Consider the following 12,500-nt stretch of genomic DNA (forward strand, 5'->3'; position numbering starts at 1 on the left):
TATCTACAACTGTGCCAAATTGTGGATACCACAAGAGGCAGATGCCCACTGCAGAAGGTCTTCTCACAGGCCAGCAGATTTGGAGAGTACATTTATGTTATTTTTGATGCTTGGTAAATCCGGTAGAGTTTTTCACCTGGAATGGACATCTCTAGAGGCATACCCAGCCCATCTTTTACACCTTGGGTGGTTTCAGAAAGAGCCATAAGTAAGTCCATTAGGTGTAACTATGTTTCCTAAAGCACGAAAATAAAAGGGAGAAAATTTGCATTTCCTAGATGTGCACAGGCAACCGAAGTACTGCTTGAGTAGAAGTCCTTCAGCAAAAAAGTCAGAACAATTTGTTGCCTCACTTGCTTGATTGTGTCCTCTGGTTGCTTTGCTTAGTGAGATTAAGTTAGTGTTTATCCTGTGCAAAGTCGTTTGTCCGAAGTGAGTTTGATGTAGTTATTTTAAAGTGTCCTGACTACCATTATGGCAAGGACTTTATGAAGGGTGGAAAAGAGGTATTTTTTTGAGGAAGATGTTGAGAGTGAAGTCGATCCTGAGACTGTTGCCTGATGTGACAATAAAGATATAATAACTAGATGATGGCAAGACTTATCACAAAATGTTATACAAGTCAAAGGACCTAATAAAAGAAATGAGCAGATGTTAATGGGACACTGTAGCAATTTTACAGTTGTTTGTTTCTAAGGATCAGGTTGTCATTGTTTATAACTGTGTGTGTATATAATTTTATCTAGAGTTAATTATGTTCTACATTTAGTGTCAACTGGAGGTTCGTAAAGGTGAATTGTGCTAAAATAAGTTGCTCGTCTTTTTACTTTAGATAGGAAAAGTTAACCTATCAGAAAATAAGGCAGTGCTATTTGGCTGAAAAAATTGCATTGCATCCTTTTAACTCTTTTTAACACAGCTATGTTAAGTCCCTAGAAGGGTAGTAAGGCCTTACTCCATTACGGTGGCAAGTGCTACCTCATTTTGTTTTAAGAATGTCTTGCAACAGGTTTGTAAAGCTGTTTCCTTGCAAGGGATTCTCATTTTTGTGAAACATGAATTATATTTTCAGTTGTAGTGTAATACAGAATTTGGAAGTGCTTCTTCCAAACCAGATATTTTTGACTGCTACAGTACTGCTTTTCAAATGTGAATGACACATTTACTGTAAAAATGCAGATTCAGACAAGAAGAGAGTATTGCAGCAATTTAACAATGCAGCGTCCATTAATCTTCACAAATCTGGGCACCGCTGCTTTTGTACGTAGTTATTCTGGTGGTATGGTAGTTCCATATTTTTTTGTAATCTGACTCGGTACTTTCTTCACAGGTGCATAAGTTCATAGGTGTTTACTAGGCTAACGACCAAAAGGGCCTTTTTAAGCCTAGCCTTGCATTCCAAATCTCTGACAAGTTATGGTACCGTTGATAAGAATAAGCAGGGGCTTGGGAGAGGAAATATTTACAAGCAGGGGCCTGGGAGATGAACCATTTACATGTTGCCTGTGTCCATTAAAGACATTGTGTCAAGCCAGGGATGAATTTCTTGTTCCCCATCCAACTGTCCGAGTTACACTTGAATTGGATTAGAGAGGAGCTCTGCTTCACATGGATGGGGAGCCTGTTCCAGACACGGGATAGTCTCTGGAATACATACCTGTCTCTCCAGCATATCCTATTTATATCACAGGCAAGGTTTAAATCTTTAGAGCGTTAATTCTGCTGCTGTTTGTTTTGTGGATATGCAGGAGGTCCATCAGAGTGGGGTCTAACAATGCCCTATATGCCATTCAGCAGACTGTAGGAGACCGAATACAGGGAATAAGGGCTTTTAGATGGTCTGCATAGGACATTTTACTTGCACCCTGTGTTTTTTTAGTGAGAAACCTCTGTGGGCCTTCCAATTGTTGGAGATGTGCCTGATTAGGTGCATACTAAAGGGGGGGGGCATTGTACTCAGTGATAGGTTTGATGAATGCCAAATACAGTGGAACAATGACTTACTTGGACCTAGATGCCATACCTTTGTTTTTAAGATGCAGAACATAGAATGATTTCCTCACTACTGTAGACACGTACTGTCTGTGTATGTCCCTAAGTCCCTGATTACTGGGTCACTTCCAAGGGGTATGTTGTCAGTGTGATAATTATCAGGAGTAGATGATGGCAGATTTCAGAGTTCTTAAACATAGTTCATAGTTTGTTCAATAATTCAGCCGTTGAAGCCAAATGAATTTTCACAGTAGAAGAATTGAAGGATACATGTCTGCGTCTTTTTATTATGCAAGACACAGTATAGACATCAATAAAACCTAATTTGTGAAACTGACGAAGGCTTGTTCTAGAAAATGCAAGCAGTGCTTTGAAATCCTGAGGCCAAAAAACTGAATAAAGGCTGGGAAATATCTACATTTTATCAACTGCTGCAGTTCTGTGTCTTGAAGGCCTACTGTTAAGATATCTCATAAAGCTCCTCTGCTTCAGAGGAATGTAAATGTGTAACATTTAACTTCTGGTTAGGTTTATTTGTGTATCATTTTAGAATGCATAGTGTAAGCTACAGAAGTGAAGCTGCATTCCATGAAGGAAAGTCTCGCGAAGCCAGCTGTTGGTTAATCTTTGCCGTTTAGATTTGCACATACATAAAATTAATTATAATGCCAGCATATTTATTGATTGTTTAGTCTAACAGCTGCATATTAGGTTATGTTCTTGTGTCTATTCAGTATAGTGTCTTTTTTTATTGTTTTCTCCAGAGGAATATTCATTGAGGGACTTTCCTGTGTTTTGGATGGAGTATTTGGTACGGGCAATGGATCTACTTCATCCAGCCCCAATATTGGTGTTTTGGGCATCACAAAGGTAAAGACGGTTTTCCTTATTGTGACAGAATTTACAATTAGTTTGTACAGCAGTTTCTTTTTCATTCTGACATTGTGATTTAAACAACAGTATGAGAAGATTTCTTTAATTCATTGTTGATTGCTGAAGTAGGTTGACTGGGATTTATTTAATGTGAAATGCTAGAAAGCGTGAAGACAGATCAGTGCAAACTAGAACGAGCAGTAACAAATCCACACATACCCACGTGTTCAAACACGTAATTTTGTGTTTATACAGTGCCAGCAACAATGTTGCACTCACTTGATTGTCATGCAAGACGGGTGATGTACCTGGATTTAATTTTCTACTCCTTTCCAGATTATTTTGTACATCATTAAATTGTAACAGATAAGTAAGAGCAAAGTTATTTTGAAGTAGCCGTCTGTTCTTACTATAACGTTTCTCATGTAGTTTTTCTCCTCCTTTCTCAGCTTGACTAATCATTTGCTGGGTACCACTTGTAATCCACTGTCTGTGATTGGGTTGTTATAACCTCTTGACCAACCCCCCCACCCCCCGTCTGGTGTGGCAGTATAGGGTAAAAGATTGGTTAGAGGGAAGCAGAGAGGACTTCTGACACCGGTGGCATACTATGTTACTTTACGTTTTTGTTACTTTCTCCTTAGCTCCCTGATATGCTGAGTAGTGTCACCTACAATTAGACATGCAGTAGTTACCATGAGGGGGCTGCACTCACTTATGTGGTGCTGCATCTCCTCCGATTGCCTACTTATTTGCATTTCTGGTCATTGCCATTCTTGTCATCAGCTGTGGCTTCATTTCCAGGCATGCCCTCAACCCATAGACTACAAACTCCTACTTAAGAGGGGGTTGAACAAGTATTGACTCTTAATTTCTCAATGCTCTTTGTCTTCTCCATTACTTTGTCTACTAATACAGTATAGGTTCTGGGTGTAATTCTGGGCTTCATCTCTCCCTCTCTGCATAATGAAGTCAGACGTTTTACGTATGTTTATATTATAGCATTTTGATGCATTATTAGCTCTTTGATGGTATGATTATTGATGCTAATTAAAATAATTTAGACTTTAGTTATTTGATTTTTCTTTGATTTGTCTTGTGAGCAGATTTCTTCTAAGCGGTATGAACATTTGTAATAAAAATAAGTCTTACATGTAAAAAAAAATGCTTGTCTGTTTTTAGAGATTTAAGAGGCACAGGTCTAGGCAGAATATTGCATAGGTAATAGGTAAATGTGCGCTGAAGTAGGCTTAATAAAAATGGTTTAATATAGCCATTTAGCTTGAATTAGGAAACCGATTTTTTTGCATTTCTGTAGCCTGATAATTGCTCTGTGTAATCTTGTTACCTGATATTTATCACGTGCTAAACAGGTAAATGGTCAAGTCCATTGACCCTTTTTCCAGCCATAACCAAGAGCAAATACTGTATGTCTATGTATGTGTGTATAATATTTTATTGTAACATCTTTTCTGAAATGGGGAATATGCTTTTAAATGTCTGTGAAGTATAGTTTTCTGATGTAAAATTCTCACAGTAATTCAGAAAGGCAATTAATTGGTCATTACTTTTCCATTAACTGTCTAAAATAGTGTCCTATAAAAGACTGAACCTGAAGGAGGAAAACCGGGCGGTTTGTTCCTCAGTTGGGAAGAGATTTGTGGTGTCGGGCTGGCAGGCCCCATATGGGCTTTTGCAAATGTGGCCTGAAAGAAAATTAGGCAAAGTGTTTGTTACATTCATAGGTATATTGTAGGCTGACAACCACCAGGGCCTTTGTAAGCCTAGCCACACAACGCATCCCTTGGTAACATATGTGTCTTAATTGTGGGTATGTTAGTTAGGAGTTTGCTAAAAAGTTATGTTGGGGGGTAAGTTAATTAGGGAATTTTTACTGTCAGCCTCAGTCTATAAGAGACGTAGGATCATAGGAAGTTACTAGGCTAATGGCCCTGGGGCCCATTACAAGCCTAGCCAAGTACTACCCCTATTTCCACGATCAGTACCTAATGCCCCTGTCCAAGAAGTACAGAGGTGGAACCCCCTTACATTTACTCAACCAGTCATGCAGATTGTGTTTGAAGAGGGGGGGGGGGTCAGCCCAGAGATGAATTTATGATTACCCATCCAGTGTTAGGAACTGTTTACTGTCAGCATCTGTATATAACAGACATGGGGGCCAGCCTGGGGATGAACTTGTGATTTCAGTCCTATCTTCAGGATTATGTTTGAATAGGATTAGGGATGGACTCTGCTTCACATGGATAGAGAACCTGATGTTCATCGTGTTTCACTGTTGCAGTCATCACGCTTGGGTTGTCTGCCTGCAGGTAGCCCACAGTCGGCCCGAATACCAGAGGCTGGGGATTTTTGCGTCGGATGCTGTCGTCTCTTCCATGACATCAGGTCGTCAGGGGTATAAAACATGTAACCGATGCCATTACATCAGTCTTTCTTGCCGAGAAGGAGCCCGAAGCAGAAGCAGTTTGCAAGTGCCGGTCGGCCACTACCTGAAATTTTCGTTTTATCGCGTTTCAGACCTGAAGTCTTCTAAAGCTAAGTACCCCGTTGGGGATTCTTTTTTCTTACTCTAACTGATGTCAGAAAAAATTAACAATTGTCTTGCCTGTGGAAAGCAAATACCTCACAGAGATTTTCATTCCTACTGCATCACCTGTTTAGGCCCAGACCACGACGTCCATCGCTGTTGGTTTTGTGCCTTGTTTAACACCAGAACCATTCATTGTTGGGCTATTTTTGTAGCTAAATTCTTTTGCTCTCGTTCTCCATATTCCAAAATTGCTTCAGTAAGCCATCTGACTACCTATCTTCCGAAAAAGCACAAAGACAGAGACAGAATGCATAGGTCAAAAACTGCCGAAGACGCTTCCATTAAGCTAGTCACCAGTCCGCCGGTACTCAGTGAGGCACCTTTGCAACCCCTGATGCCCGCTTCTATAGATTCACAGGCCTCTGCTGAAACCCATTTGGAGTCCAGTATGCTGCAAGATGCTTCTTCAACTATGGAACCTGTGGATGTCTCTGCCTTGGATGGGTCTGGAGCCGCTGTACAGGCACTGGCTTCTGAGGGTGTTTTCCGACCTACACATATTCATATTAAACCAACAACTTCATTTCCAACTAAAACTGCCAAGTTTCTCAGGCCCAGAGTTCGCACTACACCTAGAAAACCAGCGTCCAAAGCGCATGCTCAAGCTCCCGTGCCACAAAAACAAATGCTTAGAATGGCTGAAGACCTTATTACTCTAATTAGGGGAAGCCAGCCTTCCCCTGCCAAAAGACAAAGAATTGAATTTCCTTCTGATTCTACAGGAGTCTGATGACTCTGACCCTTCTGATTACCAGGACATACCCTTATCTACGTATGGGGATTCAAATGCAGAGGAATCCATTCCCTCTGCCTCCCCTCCAGAGGATTTTTCTTTTGATGAAACCTTGCATACCTTAAGAGAGCATTTCTGCTGGGAATGCCAGGACTATCCTCAGTCCAAAAAGAGACTCAGGGAATGTTTAGATTAGCCTCAGCTATACCCCCTGTCCTGGATATTGTAGATGATGTCTTCTTGGAGTCCAGTCTTACTCCTGACACCTTACCACCAGCTCCTAGAAAAACTGACAGGTCCTACAGAGTACCTGACTCTCGCAAATTTCTCTAAGAATCCTACTGTGGATCCAGAGACCATTTCTCAGGAACCTAAAGGCATTAAAGCTACTACAGCCAAAAACCCTACCCCTTTAGACAGGGATTCTAGAGCTTTAGACAGATCGGGTAAGAAGGTATATACCGCTGCAACTCTTGCCATCAGGGCTTTGAATTGCCAGTTTCACATGTTGAAGTACCAGCAACATATTATGGAACTAATTAAACAAGTAAACGGTGCTACTTCCAGATTGTGCAGAAAAAAAAGATTTACAAGAGTTAATGCATTCTGCAAACCAAGTTAATAAACATGCTTTGCAGTGTGGGTTTGATGCCTTAGAAGCATCTTGCAGGGCTGCTGTCACTGGGTCTGTACTGAGAAGGCATGCTTCGCTGAAGGAACAAGTCTTGCCTGACCATGTCAAAGCAAAATTACTAGATGCTCCATTAAATCAGGAGCGTTTGTTTGGCGCAAAAGCAGAAGAAGTTCTTAAAAAGATGGAAGAAAAAGCTAAATCTATGCAAATCGTCAAAGATTTCTTACAGGTGCAGCCACCTAGATCCAGTAGGCATTGGCCTTCAAAAAACTGGTCCTTTCCAGTCCCTCTCAGGCCTTCTCAATAATGGCCAACAAAACCCAGCTATCTGCAAGGAAAATACTGCAAGCCCTAGGGTTCGTGGCCTCATGCATTCTGTTAATTCCATATGCAAGACTATCATACCTTGTCTAAGGGCAGAGTTCCTTTGGTGGGCAGAAGCATGTAACCACAACAAGGGACTTGCTTTCACTCAACCCCTCGCCGCCCAAACCCTGACAACAGATGCATCAGACTATGCATGGAGGACTCACATGGTAGGCAAATGCATTCAAGGCAAATGGAGCCCAGAACAAATTCCCCTGCATATCAATCAAAAAGAGATGCTTGCTGTACAAAATGCTCTTACAGTCTTCAAATACCTTATCCTTCCAGGACAGCTCCTGATAAAGACAGACAACACCACAGTTATGTGGTACATAAACAGGCATGGCGGAACTCATTCTTACCCAATCTGCAGGTTAGCCATGGCTCTGTGGAACACAGCCTTGAGCATCCAAGTGCACCTACAAGCTCAATTTCTGCCAGGCAAGCAAAATTCACTGGCAGACAACTTGAGCAGAAATCTACTGGACCCTCACGAGTGGAGACTGGAACCCAACTCATTCAAACTTTTAACCCAGAGGTGGGTAACACTAGAGGTGGACCATTTTACCTCCCCCCAAAACCACCAGTTGAGCAAATTTTGAACCAGGAACCCTCACAGCAGAGCCTGGAAGGTGGACGTCCTATCCTTTACATGGGAAAACCAATTAATTTATGCCTTTCCTCCTCTGCCCCTCCTCTCAAAAGTACTACTCAAGATCAAACAGGACAGGCCAAGGGCACTCCTTATTGCACCAGACTGGCCACCCCAGCACTGGTACCCACTTCTACGCAGTCTGACAGCAGTGCCACCCTGGCACCTACATCAGACATCTTCCCTGCCCTCTCAGCAGGAGGGACAGATTTCGCATCCACAGCTGCAAACCCTAAACATTGCAGCCTGGCTTATCCCCTGAATACACCACCAGCATCCCTCAGCAAACAGGTGCTGGATGTCATCCTTGAAGGCCACAAGGCCTAGTACTAGGAAATCCTATGCTGAGAAGTGGAAAATATATTGTTCTTGCAGTCAGTCTCAAGGAAGGGACACAGCTGTGCCCAACTTACCTCAAATCCTTGATTGCCTGGCAGAGCTGCTCCACAGAGACCTATCCTTCTCATCCATTAAGATTCATGCCTCTGCCATCTCAGCTTATTATAATACTGAGCCTCCTTTCTTTTCTCACCCTCTCATCGAACAGTTCCTGATAGGAGCTAACAGTTTAAGGCCCCCTAGGAGAGCTCCCACCCCAGCCTGGGACCTTAACTTTGTACTGGAGAAGCTCACACTTCCCCCTTTTGAACCTGCTGCTTCAGCAGAGTTAAAATTCCTTTCTTGGAAAACAACCTTACTTCTAGCTATTACTTCACAAAGAAGAGTGTCTGAGTTACAGGCACTTATGGCGGTGGAGCCCTTCATTATTTTCCATGCTGACAGGGTTTCCCTCAGCAGCCAAGTGCACCTGCAAGCTCAATTCCTGCCAGGCAAACTAAATTCACTGCCAGACGACTTAAGCAGAAATCTCATGGGCCCATACGAGTGGAAACTGGAACCCATAATATTCAAGCTTTTGAGGAATAGGTGGGGGGCACCAGAGGTGAACCTTTTTGATTCCCCTCAGAACTATCAGTTGAGCAAATTTTGCACCAGAACTCCCCACAGCCAAGCTTGGAAAGTGGATGCCCTGTCCTTTACCTGGGAAAGCCTCTCAGTCTATGCCTTTCCCCCTCTGCCCCTCCTCTCGAAGGTTCTACTAAAGATCAAACTGGACAAGCCAAGGGCATTACTGATTCCACCAGACTGGCCGCGCCAGCACTGGGTACCCTCTTTTACGAAGTCTGACAGTAGTGCCACCATGGCACCTGCCTCATACTCCTTCTCTGCTGTCCCAGCAGGCGGGCCAGGTTCTGCATCCTCAGCTACAGACCCTGAAACTTGCAGCCTGGCTCATCCCTTGAACTCCTCACCAGCAACTCTCAGTAAGCAGGTGCTGGATGTCATTCTTGAGGCAAGGAGGCCTATTACTAGAAAATCCTATTCAGAAAAGTGGAAAAGATACCGTTCCTGGAGCCAGTCCCAGGGAAGGGGATACTACTGTGCCCAGCTTACCTCATATACTAGATTACTTAACAGAAATGCTCCACAATGGCCTATCCTTCACTTCAATTAAGATTCATGCCTCTGCCATCTCAGCTCATTATAATACTGAGCCACCCCTCTTCTCTCATCCTCTGGTAAAATAGTTCTTGAGAGGAGCCAAAAATTTAAGACCTACCCCCAGGAGAGCTCCCACTCCAGCCTGGGACCTTAACTTTGTATTAGAAAAGCTCACGCTTCCCCCTTTTGAACCTGCTGCTACAGCAGAGTTAAAATTAATTTCATGGAAAACAGCTTTACTTCTAACCATCACTTCAGCAAGAAGAGTGTCTGAATTGCAGGCCCTTATGGCAGTGGAACCCTTCATTATCTTCCATGAGGACAGGGTTTCCCTCATGACTAACCCATCTTTTATGCCCAAGGTGGTGTCTACTGTGGCTTTAAACCAGTCCATTCATTTGCCAACTTTTTTCCCTAATCCTCAGAATAAAGGGGAAAGGATCCTGCACTCCCTGGACATGCACAGGCAGCTTAGGTTCTATGTGGACAGGACTAAGCCTCTCAGAAAATCTGACCAGCTGCTAGTCAGCTTTGCTGCAGGGGCAGAGGGTAAGGCCATTTCAAAGCAAACCATTTCTAAATGGATAGCACACTGCATCCATTTCTGCTACAAACACCATGGGAAACCTACCCCACAGGGGATCAGAACACATTCCACTAGGGCTACATCTACCTCTACAGCATTCCTCAGGGGAATCCCTACAAGGGACATCCTGGAAGCTGCAACCTGGAGCTCTGTACACACTTTCACCAAGCGTTACCACATACCTATCTTTTCTAAATCCAGAGCTGGATTTGCCACAGCAGTCTTACAGGGCCTGATTGCCAGCCTTAATGCTTCTTAACTACCTGCACCCATTCTTAGCTTGGGAATCAATCCAAATGTGATGACTGCAACAGTAAAACACGAAGAACATAGTATGGTTGTGTACACTTACCATAAATGTAGATGTTTGAGTGGTATTCACTGTTGCAGTTCTGGTTATCCTCCCTCCAGCCCTCTGACTTCTCTTTTCTTCTACCTATCTTTTTTGTTTGGCATATCTTATATCATGTGCATTTGCTTTTTGCTGGGGGTGTTCCATACCATGTAATTGCTTCCTATTTTGGGGGCACCTGATATCTGCGGCAAGAAAAACTGATGTAATGGCATCGGCTGCATGTTTTATACTCCTAATGACCTGACGTCATGGAAGAAGTGACAGAATCCGAAGCAGAAATCCCAAGACATTGGTATTCGGGCCGGCTGAGGGATACCTGCAGGCAGATAACCCAAATGTGATGACTACAACAGTGAGTACACTCAAACATCTACAGTTATGGTAAGTGTACACAACTGTACATTTCATAGGATTGGCTGACTCTAAAAAGCCGAGCATTACTGTTGGCAAAGGCAAGATTACGCAACCAGCTTATTGTACGTTTTTTATTTTTTATATTTTTCCCCTAACAGATTTGTTTTTCAATTGAATTGTACAGGTTATAGGTCACATTAAAGGTGGAAAAAGTTTTGAAATTGTTTACTGTGGTCTCATTTTTTTATATCACAAAAACCTGGCATTTCAACAGGGGTGTGTAAACTTTTTATTTCCACTGTAACTGTTGGCTTGGTATAGGAGGTACCATTGTACAGTAGCTCAGAGCAAATATGGGTATTGCAGTGGAGATTCTTCACATAACTATAGAAGGCCTGTGGTTGTCTTTACTATCTGCTGCAATTCTGTTTTCATAGCTAGCTTTAGAAGATTTGAGGAATCTCAACTTTTTGTTGAGGCTGATAAGAGAGTTTTCCAGTCTTGGGACTTCACCTTATTCCGCATCAGTTTCCTCCTTCTGTTGTAGAGTTTGTTTATGGCAGGGGACCACCAGATTGGCTTCCTATTTTTGGAGGAGAGCATCTTGGTTCTGTTGGGTATGGCGAGATCCATGCATTTGTGTACGTGTTCGTACAGTGCGTTGGTGTATGATTCGGCGGTCATGCAACTATTCTTCATTTGCATGGGTGCTGTGAAGTTAGCCACCTCTGTTTTAGGAGCCCAAAGTTAGCTTTGGAGAAGTTTTTCACTGTGGTTACCTTTGAGGGGGTGGGGGGATGGATGGGAGGGATGTGGATTTCCAAGGTGATTAGTTTGTGGTCGGATCTAACCAGGAAGGAGTTGACTGTTGGTGTAGAGCAGTGGTTGCCCATGTTAGTAATGACCAAGTCAAGGGTGTTGCTACCTCTAGTGGGGGTAAGAACGAGCTGGTCCAAGGCATTGGAATTAATGAACTCCAGAAAACGTTGGGCAAGTGTATTGGTACATGAGTAATTTTCCCAGTTACTGGAGGAGAAGTTGAAGTCACCCAGTATGAGAGTGTTAGGTTGGACCCTAATATTCTCCAGGGTGCTTAGGAACGTGGAGTGTGAGTCTTGGGACATGGTTGGGGACCTATAGAAGGCCACGACCTGAATTGCTGTCTTACCGAATGTTAGCTGCACCTGAAGTATCTCTGATGCATTATGTTGGGCCACCAGTCGGAGGTGTGCGCATCCTTTATGAATATAGAAACACCACCGCCTTTGGAGCTTCGGTTCAAGTTCTGGGACCGAAAGGTGTAGTGCAGGGGTGCTTTCTGCTGCCTTGAACCAGGTCTCTGCTACAGCACAAATGTTGATGTTCTCCATTTTAAGGAGTGCTTCGAGTGAGTGCATTTTGAGATTTAGAGATCTAACGTTGAGCAGCATGACCCTCAGATTGCATTTGTTTGTAGCTGTTATGGTGGCAATTTAGTCTTTGGAACACCGCCTAAAAAAGGCACTATAGGGATGGCAAGAGCCTTGGACAGTACCTGGAAGCCCCAGGGGTGACAAATGCAGGCCATCTCTTGCAAAGCATCGAGAGGTGTCAATCATGTCATCCCAGGAAGACAAATAATGGATCTCCTTGAATCCATTAACGAAAAATTGATCCATTCTTAGGCATGAGAAGAATATTAGATCTGTGATAGGCTTACAGCCAACCATTGTCTATAAAAAAGGAAAGAATTTAGAAAACATTTTTGAGACCAGGAGCCTGTATTCTAACCAAAAACCTGGTTCCATGAACAAATGTGGTAGATGCAATTACTGTAAATTTGAAAAGAAGGTAACATATTT

General features: G+C 42.9%; 1 protein-coding gene across 3 annotated transcripts in view; it reads left to right on the forward strand.

The window, feature by feature from the left end:
* The window catches only part of SLC23A2 (solute carrier family 23 member 2), a 1,130,684-nt gene that overhangs the window by 911,531 nt on the left and 206,653 nt on the right, over positions 1–12,500 (forward strand). For all 3 annotated transcript variants that reach the window (XM_044083095.1, XM_044083098.1, XM_044083097.1), the window contains exon 12: positions 2,757–2,862. In XM_044083095.1, coding sequence (XP_043939030.1) covers positions 2,757–2,862 — 106 coding nt within the window. The remainder of the gene's footprint in view (positions 1–2,756; positions 2,863–12,500) is intronic.

This window comes from Protopterus annectens, chromosome 9.part0 (genome assembly GCF_019279795.1).
Source record: "Protopterus annectens isolate FY-2018-M chromosome 9.part0, PAN1.0, whole genome shotgun sequence".
Taxonomy (NCBI): domain Eukaryota; kingdom Metazoa; phylum Chordata; order Ceratodontiformes; family Protopteridae; genus Protopterus; species Protopterus annectens.